The 10,000-nt window shown below is 39.4% G+C and overlaps 1 protein-coding gene across 1 annotated transcript in view; it reads left to right on the top strand.

Moving 5' to 3' along the window:
• bace1 (beta-secretase 1) overlaps nucleotides 1-10,000 on the top strand; it is a 13,135-nt gene that overhangs the window by 2,078 nt on the left and 1,057 nt on the right. Inside the window, exons 2-9 of the mRNA XM_062068638.1 lie at nucleotides 2,227-2,315; nucleotides 2,468-2,684; nucleotides 5,427-5,564; nucleotides 5,646-5,780; nucleotides 5,871-5,972; nucleotides 6,168-6,317; nucleotides 9,634-9,805; nucleotides 9,897-10,000. The exon at nucleotides 9,897-10,000 is cut by the window's right edge and continues 1,057 nt beyond it. Coding sequence (XP_061924622.1) covers nucleotides 2,227-2,315; nucleotides 2,468-2,684; nucleotides 5,427-5,564; nucleotides 5,646-5,780; nucleotides 5,871-5,972; nucleotides 6,168-6,317; nucleotides 9,634-9,805; nucleotides 9,897-10,000 — 1,107 coding nt within the window. The remainder of the gene's footprint in view (nucleotides 1-2,226; nucleotides 2,316-2,467; nucleotides 2,685-5,426; nucleotides 5,565-5,645; nucleotides 5,781-5,870; nucleotides 5,973-6,167; nucleotides 6,318-9,633; nucleotides 9,806-9,896) is intronic.

Genomic DNA, 10,000 nt, shown 5'->3' with positions numbered 1-10,000 from the left:
CAGTTCAAATGTGAAAGGTACCCATCCCTAGCTAAAAATAGTTGACTATTGTTGTTATTTATCTCCATACTTATAAGCACAATGTTTGCATTGACATTATGGGAGGCTATAGACCACTGCTGTTCTTTTTTTAAATGTACAGTATAGGTACCTCTGAGCAGCCGAAATTTTAGGCAAAATGATGTTTAAGCACAGTGATATTTATTGAATTTACACATTAAACATTTTTCAATAAAGTTGTGAATTTAAAAGTACATAAGTCAATTTTTTATCGTGGTATCGAATAAGTATATAGATTAGTGAAAATATATTGGTATTGCTATCGACTACATAAATTCTGGTATGATGACAACCCAAGTTGGCACTACTACCATCTCAGTTCATGCTTGTCGACTTACAAACATTAACTATGTGCAACCCACCAATGGTAATAGTATCAGATATGTTTTTTGATTTAAGTCAGGTGGTTTTACTGCTGTATTTTTTCAATATTATCCTCTGTGTGACAGAATGCACTGTGGGAGTACTCACAGTATTTGATGGTGGTGCACATTAGCAACAGCTCTACCGCAGTCTTGAGTGTGAATGAAAATATAACAATAAAATACCAATGTCAACTCAACTGAATGTACTAATATGATGGCGGCTCTCTTTATTGTCTTCTATGTACTCATTCAGTATTTGTTTCGTCTAGCTGTGCAAAACTTGATACTCATGTAGAGATGTAGAGGGAGAGCAGCCGAATGAAGAGATTGAAAGTTGAATGGGTAACCTGAGCGTGGTCGACGGGTTCGGTTGGCGACAGAGAGGGAAAGGACATTTAAGGCAACAGGAAACACAGCTGAGGACATTATTAGAGGACAAACTAAATAAAGGATATGTATTACCTTAACAATATGCTTAATATCAGGGGTGTAGCACCAACTTCTGGGCCCCCATACAAGACCCTTAAAGGGCCCCCCATCCCACCCTAAACCCAAGGTGGCTGCCTCATACACACATTTGGTATGTTCACATGCACTAAAAAAGTAATTATTGGGCAGATTTGATTAAAACCATCTTTTTAAACACATCTAAAAGCTTTAATGAAGGGATTTTACTTTTTAAAGATGGGATTAACACATCTAAAACATAAATAGATAAACCACCCTAAACAATTTGGTTTTGTTCAAAAAATAATCAAAACATTTCAATATAAAGTGGCCAGAATATTAATTTAAATAATCATACAACAGGGCAGCACAGTGGAATTGGGGTAAGTGCATGTGCCTCACAATACGAAGGTCCTGGGTTCGATACCCGGGCTCGGGGTCTTTCTGTGTGGAGTTTGCATGTTCTCCCTGTGACTGCGTGGGTTCCCTCCGGGTACTCCGGCTTCCTCCCACCTCCAAAGACAGATAGGTTGATTGGCAACACTAAATTGGCTCTAGTGTGTGAATGTGGGTGTGAATGTTGTCTGTCTATCTGTGTTGGCCCTGCGATGAGGTGGCGGCTTGTCAAGGGTGTACCCCGCCTACCGCCCAAATGCAGCTGAGATGGGCTCCAGCACCCCCCGCTACCCCGAAAGGGACAAGCAGTAGAAAATGGATGGATGGATAATCATATCCCTGTAATTATTCACCTTGGTATGATTTTAAGTTGGTCAAGTTTTATTTTTTAGTGTAAAGTAGAGATTATTTTATTCAAGAAAGATTATCATCAGTGGATGATACAAATCATAATAATACATTATTATAAGTGCATTTTCTGGGAGTTAAATTTCCTCCTGTCTTTAAAAACAAGTGACGCCTCTCTTTCTAACTTTGATCTAGGGTCTTTGAATGCATTACAGTTATGTGCGTTGCGAGCCAAAGTGAAACTTTTACATAACTTTCTCCTATGCTATTTCAAACACATTTTTAAACACATATTTAACTTGCAGAAAAAAAAGCCCAGTCTTCCCCCTGTGCTTCCTTAGGGTCCCTTAACAACATCCTCACTTCGACGCCCCTGCTTATTATTTATTTGTATTTAATACTGTAGTTTGTAGTGGTGTAATTAATTCTATTTGTTGGCTGGCCTTTATTCTGCACCGCAAAGAAAAAGACACACACAGTAAATCTTTTGATACTGCCTTTTGAAACAACTTATTCTGGATTGATATCACTGGATTGGGCTGCTGTGCCTAATGTTGTGGCATGAGTGTGTTTTCATCATATATCTTCTTTGTCTCTCCTCACACACTAGTTGAACATCCTGGTGGACACAGGAAGCAGTAACTTTGCTGTTGGAGCAGCTGCTCATCCATTCCTGCGCAGATACTACCATCGCTCCCTGTAAGTACAGTCCAAATCAGCAGTAAACACATGTTTTAAATATTGAAAAAAAAATCAAGAGAAATCCTTTCTTTTTGCAGTTTTTCTTTTGATTTCTTGTATTACACACATGGGCAGTATATCAGTGAAAATTTACGTCTGTCCATTTACAGCTCAACGTCTTACCGTGATCTGGGGAGGAGCGTTTATGTTCCTTACACCCAGGGCAGATGGGAAGGCGAGTTGGGTACTGATGTAGTCTCTGTTCCACATGGTATCAATGCCACCCTGCGTGCCAACATTGCTGCAATCACCCAATCTGATCGCTTCTTCATCAATGGATCCAACTGGGAGGGAATCCTGGGACTGGCTTATGCTGATATAGCTCGGGTATTTTTATCTCTTCTCTTCTAATTGAATCTGAATCTGTTTTATTTTAAACTGGGAGTTTTCAAATGTGAGTGTCCATGTTTAATAGTATTATTCTGACATGTTTAACAAGTGAACATACACAAACATCATAAATAAGGAGGACATTTATTTTCAGGAAAATAGGTTGAATAAATTTATTCAACAGCACAAGGTGACCCAAAAAACAGAACCCATAAAAAGTGTATTCAATTCAGCAAAGGTCCAGCAAATTTCAGTAAATTAAAGGGGACTTATAAGGATTTTAATCTGCATTTAACACTATTCCATTTGGTGTAGATCAGTGTTTCTTAACTATAGGTTTGGTGTCCATTGTTGGGTCGCAAGCACCCCTTAGAGGACCCTTAAAAAATATTTGTTTTTCAACTGTGGTCTGTATGGGCTGCAGTGGTACTCAGTTGTAATATGTTTTTCCACCACTGGTGGCAGTAATAACACACTCAAACAAACAGAAGGAGTCTGGAGCTAAAGTCATAGAGAAGTTTGTTAAGTGCTAAAATTATGACTAAAGTGGCAAAGCTTTAATTTCATTTGCACTTTAGTTTTATTGACAGTTTAGCTAAGAAACATATTAATTATTAATTTAGTTTATTTATTTGCGCACAACATAACTGTATATACGTTTATTTTTCGTCAGTTATTTATGAGTCCCCTCTTGTGCAGTATATCTTATTTATTTTTCTATTCAGCATGACATAAGCCTAAGGTTTATGTTAGATAAATAGTAATCTTTTTGATTAACATACAAATTCATATCATTTGATAAGGTTGTCAACTGTAAGTAGGTTAGATATTATTATTGAATACATTCAAACTCAGGAGTAAGATTACTAATTCAGTGTTAATATTTGTGACCCAAATTTGGGGTCCCAGGTCAAAAAGGTTAAGAACCTCTGGTGTAGATAATACTGTATGTATTAGAAATTATTTGATATAAGTTTTGCTCCACAGTCAAATGTATAACCCGTTTTTTTAAATCTGTTTGCAAGCTGTTCCATTCTGGACACGTTCCCATATTACGAATGATACCACGCCCTACCCTCTGCAAAAGTATACAAATTTAACTTTGGAAAATGTATACTATTTAGATAAATATCTTGAAGTAGTCAGTAGTATTTTTTTCAAGAAACAGTAGAAAATAAACACTGCATAAAAAAGAGCTGACTTAGCAGCAATTGCGCAGGTTCTGGCTGCACAGCTTTTTCTCCCTTGACCTAAGTGAGTCTTTCACTGCGTGCCTTCATCCAAGATGTGGACTCTGGGTGTAACAAGAATGTAACATTTATATTAAGGTTTTTAAAACGTTCAATAATCTTTTGTCATCTCCCGAGAAAATATATTGGTGACACTCAAAATATCAGAATGGTTTGTTTAGATATACAAGATGAAATTATCATATACATAACATGCAACACAATATATTTCAAGGTTTCTTTTGATTTAATTTTGTTGAGTATGACCCTCAGTTTATGAAAACCTCGAATTGAAAACCTCAGAAAATGTGGGGTCTTCAAAAACTGTAAGCCATGATCATCGAAATTATAATAACTACAAGCTTGACATATCTGACTTTACATGTAATTAGGTATTATCACGTATTACTTTCACATTTGAAGTTAAACTGCTGACATGAATGGACTTTCACACCATATTCTAATTTCATGAGTTTCACTTGAATAATGGACATTACTGAGTGGAAATGTGGTTGCAGGAAAACATGCAACTTTTCTCTGACTACAATTGAAAATTAACTTCTTGAAAATCAGTAGCACTGTAGCAAATTGGTGCAAGTTTTAAACCACAAACTTGTTCACTGCTTGTACACTTCCCTGCCGCGATGAAAGGAGAAGCTATAGCGCCGGCGACAAATATGAAATTAAATGAAGCTCGTACGACTCGGACACAGTCAGAATTTGTCTGTCGTCTTGCTCGTCTAAATGAGAAGGCATTCATTTCAATTTAACAGGTAATAGCACTAACATGATAGGCGGTGAGTTAGTACCTGTTGTACTTATGGCAGAAGACATGCTAGCGTTATTGCTGCTGGGATGAAATCGACCCGGTTTCAAAAACGCTACATTCATATATAGTTGCTGCAGTCTGTGTGTTCAAATGTTTCATCATATTGGTCGTATGTCCTCCTCTTGATGAAGTAGTAATTTTGCAGTTATTACAAGTAGCGCTGTTGCAATCGTTTCTTGTAAAATATAGTCAACTCGAGAGCATTTGTTTTGCCCGGCCGCCACCATTTTGCTTTCTGACATCACTACGCCCGCCAATCCTAACCACTGGCATAGATAAGGGAATCACATGAAAAATTGGCAAGCAATTCCAAGGAATCGATACACTGGGAACCGGTTCTGAAAAAGAATGTTTTGTGATTTCGTCACAGCCCAAAAAAAATGCCGTCACCGCAGAGTCAGCCTCATTATTATTGAGCCCGCCTTTATCCACGACTTACGCACTGTCTTACGCCGAGTGGACATTTCCACAGGTTGGATGGGAGACTACAAATAAGAGAAACTTCAAAGGCGCAGAAAAACAGTGCAAAAAGGAGAATAGGGCGCATTGTGTACGCTCCTTCACCTTCAGTTTGTATCTGTTCCTAATACACCACTGTAATGCTACAACTGTCTTGACTTGAGGCTTTTTTTTCATGAACAATGTGGCGGATAGCAACACTATCACATTATTTTCCTCCAGCCTGACGAGAGATTGGAGCCTTTCTTTGACTCCTTGGTTCGCCAGACGCCTGTCCCCAACCTCTTCTCTCTCCAGTTGTGTGGAGCTGGCTTTACCCAAAACTACTCCCTGGGCAGTGCTGCTGTCGGAGGCAGCATGGTAGACACACACAGATAACGCTGTATCATCCAATATTAGATGCAAGGCCAATACAGGATAATCTTTAATGATCTCTTCTAGATCATCGGAGGTGTGGACCCCTCCCTCTACGTGGGAGAGCTTTGGTATACTCCCATCCGTAGAGAGTGGTATTATGAAGTCATTATAGTGCGTATTGAAGTCAATGGACAGGACCTCAACATGGACTGTAAGGAGGTAAGGCGTGAAACGTGGAGAGCAACTTAGACTTGAGAGAAAAGTTTATGGTTGGTTATCATATATTTATCATGCCCCTGTCCTTTACAGTACAACTACGATAAGAGCATTGTGGACAGTGGCACCACCAACCTTCGACTGCCAAGAAAAGTTTTCCAGGCTGCAGTCAAGGCGATTGAAGCAGCCTCCTCAGTCAGTTTAATGTCTATATAGATGATTAATTATGATTAATAATAATGGATTCTGCTTTATGATCTCTACTTTCTGTAAATATTTACTGTATGATGCAATTTTACTATTGGGATTTACACATTTAAAGAGTTATTGCAGTTGTCTCCCTTGCACAAAGAACAACGAAATTGACTGTCTTCCTTTCCTTTATTTCAGACAGAACAATTTCCCGCTGGGTTTTGGCTTGGCGAACAGCTGGTATGTTGGCAGGCCGGCACGACACCCTGGCACATCTTCCCAGTCATCTCCCTTTATCTGATGAGTGAAAACCGTAACCAGTCTTTCAGAATCTCCATCCTTCCCCAGGTAATGACACAAAAGTTCCCAGAAATGTCCTAAGGTTTTGAATTCTGTACTTTTATAGGTACCGACCAAATTGCGTCAATACTACCCGGTATCAATTCAGTTGAATTCAACAATGTCATATTTTGATACCTTTGTTGCCCGTGATGTCACTCGGCACCGACTCAAACACTTGGTTGGAAAACAAGCATTCCATGTCCAATTTTCCATGCCAATAAAGCAATCATGCCTGATAGAAAAGGCTCCATTGTACAGTAAGGCACCACTTTCCAAAATTCGCTTACTCAATGCTAATTTACATTGGCTGTGCCCTATTCATTACATTTTACGTGGCGATGTCAACCCCTCCAAATGTGGTAAGGAAAACTACAACTAAGAAAAAAGTTTCTACCAAACAGCTGGAGTGTAATAAATACAATACTTACACTACAACAACTTGGTGGGGATCAACAAAAGACTAGATTCAAATTAGTGGCAAAGACTACTTCCTTGCCAGGCAACACACCATGGCCTACAGTATCCACTACTGCCATCTAATGTCTTGGAATTGCCACTGCATGCACTAATATATAATGCTTGCAAATGAGACTCCAAAGTGTAAGAAAACAAGATATAACAACTGGACATCAAAGTTGTTCATTTCTAAATGTTACATTAAAAAATAGATTTTATTATTAAAGGGGACCTCTGATGGGCGCTGAAAGAAAGGGAGAGGTTGGCAACTGCTTACACCAAGCATGCGCCCAATTTCTGAGCCATTTTATATTTTCTTTCACTTTGTCTACCTCACAATTGGGAGACAAATCTGAGGTTAAAGTTGGGTGGCAAAGTTAAGTGCAAAGACTCTCTATGTAGCGATGTGTGCCTGCATGTGTAACTACTTTACTTTAACAATTTGTGGGATTGCGTTGTAACCACAAAGTGGCGAAACACCTCAAAATAAAACCTAAAATGAAGACTGCCTCTACACAAAACAACCTCCTATTGTATATTTTTTATATTGTATATTGTATTGTATATTATATTCACATGCAATTTCAGGAGAAATTGCATGTGAATGCTGAAATGCACAAGCTAAACTGAATGTTAGCATGCTAGAAGTTAATACATATGTGTCAAGTACCAACTTATATGACTGAGGCGTACACGCGAAAAATTGGCAAAAAAAAAGTTAGCATGTCTTAAAGGCCTACTGAAATGAAATTTTTTTATTTAAACGGGGATAGCAGATCCATTCTATGTGTCATACTTGATCATTTCGCGATATTGCCATATTTTTGCTGAAAGGATTTAGTAGAGAACATCGACGATAAAGTTCGCAACTTTTGATCGCTGATAAAAAAGCCTTGCCTGTACCAGAAGTAGCGTGACGTCACAGGTTGAAGGGCTCCTCACATTTCCCCATTGTTTACAATGCAGAGAGAGCGATTCGGACCGAGAAAGCGATGATTACCCCATTAATTTGAGCCAGGATGAAAGATTCGTGGATGAGGAACGTGAGAGTGAAGGACTAGAGTGCAGTGCAGGACGTATCTTTTTTCGCTCTGACCATAACTTAGGTACAAGGGTTCATTGGATTCCACACTTTCTCCTTTTTCTATTGTGGATCACGGATTTGTATTTTAAACCACCTCGGATACTATATCCTCTTGAAAATGAGAGTCGAGAACGCGAAATGGACATTCACAGTGACTTTTATCTCCACGACAATACATCGGCGAAGCTCTTTAGCTACGGAGCTAACGTGATAGCATCGTGCTTACACGCAGATAGAAAAAAAAGAAATAAACCCCTGACTGGAAGGATAGACAGAAAATCAACAATGCTATTAAACCATGGACATGTAACTACACGGTTACTGCTTTCCAGCCTGTCGAAGCTTAACAATGCTGTTGCTAACGACTCCATTGAAGCTAACTTAGCTACGGGACCTCGACAGAGCTGTGCTAAAAACATTAGCTATCCACCTACGCCAGCCAGCCCTCATCTGCTCATCAACACCCGTGCTCACCTGCGTTCCAGCGATCGACGGAGCGACGAAGGACTTCACCCGATCATAGATGCGGTCGGCGGCCCGGAGACGGAGGAAGTCAAGGTGAGGTCGGCGGCTAGCGCGTCTGCTATCCATCTCAAAGTCCTCATGGTTGTGTTGCTGTAGTCCGCCGCTAATACACCGATCCCACCTACAGCTTTCTTCTTTGCAGTCTTCATTGTTCATTAAACAAATTGCAAAAGATTCACCAACACAGATGTCCAGAATACTGTGGAATTATGTGGTGAAAACAGAGCTTTTTGTATTGGATCTAATGGGGTCCGAATACTTCCGTTCACTCCGTGACGTCACGCGCAAACGTCATCATACCGAGACGTTTTCAACCGGTAGTTTCGCGGGAAATTTAAAATTGCACTTTATAAGTTAACCCGGCCGTATTGGCATGTGTTGCAATGTTAAGATTTCATCATTGATATATAAACTATCAGACTGCGTGGTCGGTAGTAGTGGGTTTCAGTAGGCCTTTAAGTTACATGACTGTGAGGTATCCAGCCTCATAGATAGAAAGGTTTGCATACTAGCATGCTCACGTTATCATGCTAACGGTTAACATGTGTCAAGTACCAAGTTATATGACTCTGTGGTGGATGGCTGTAAAATTAGTTGAAAAAGTTAGCATGCTAACATTTCTGTGTGTTAAGCACAAAGTTACATAACTCTGAAGCTGCAAAATTAGCTAAATAAGGTTTAGCATGCTAATTGTATTTACATTTAACTCACAGAATGGTTTTGAACAGTTAAAATTGGTTGGGAAATGTATTAGTAGTAGTAACACTAGTAAAGAGATTATTCAAGTAGTAACAGTTTTTAATAGAAAAAGTGGTAGATCCAGTAAAATGGGGCATTTCTGGAAATGTGTAAAATAGTCCCAAATTCCCTAAATGAGCTAAAAGGGTTGGTGTTAGAACCGTTGGAATTGATTGATAAATATGGAAGTAATTACACTTTTTAATAGTTATGAAATAACGGGAATACTAGAAAACTGGGAGTTCTATTGGAATAAAAATCCACATGCAAAAAAGAAAAACCCCACATGCTTCTTGCCCTACACTGTTTTGGTACGAGGGGTATCGCACAGCTGAAATTGCTGCTGCAGAGACCGATATCAATGCAGTACGTAACGCTAAACTATTGCTGCAATTCACAATAATATCCTGCGATTTTCCACCTGTGCAGGATTAGCACAATTTCCAGAACTGCTTTTATGACCATATTACCACCTATAAGAGGGTACTTGACATTTGTTTTCTTTCTGTTTCTATACAGCAATACTTGCGGCCAGTGGAGGACGTAGCCTCATCTCAGGAGGACTGCTATAAATTTGCTGTCTCCCCATCAAGCACCGGGACAGTGATGGGAGCAGTCATCATGGAAGGATTTTATGTGGTGTTTGACCGAGAGAAAAGCCGAATTGGCTTTGCTGTCAGCACCTGTCATGGTGAGTAAAGCAGATTGGATTCGAGAATATGTGCTAAATCCATTTCTATCCTATATCCACATCAATTACAACCTAATTCTGCCATTTTCAGTTCATGATGAGTTTCGCACAGCCTCTGTGGAAGGTCCGTTCCATGGTATTGACCTGGAGGACTGTGGCTACAACATCCCCCAGACAGACGAGTCCACGCTTATG

The sequence above is a fragment of the Entelurus aequoreus genome, linkage group LG13 (assembly GCF_033978785.1).
Source record: "Entelurus aequoreus isolate RoL-2023_Sb linkage group LG13, RoL_Eaeq_v1.1, whole genome shotgun sequence".
In the NCBI taxonomy this organism is placed as follows: domain Eukaryota; kingdom Metazoa; phylum Chordata; class Actinopteri; order Syngnathiformes; family Syngnathidae; genus Entelurus; species Entelurus aequoreus.
This window is presented reverse-complemented; position numbering and strand designations above follow the sequence as displayed.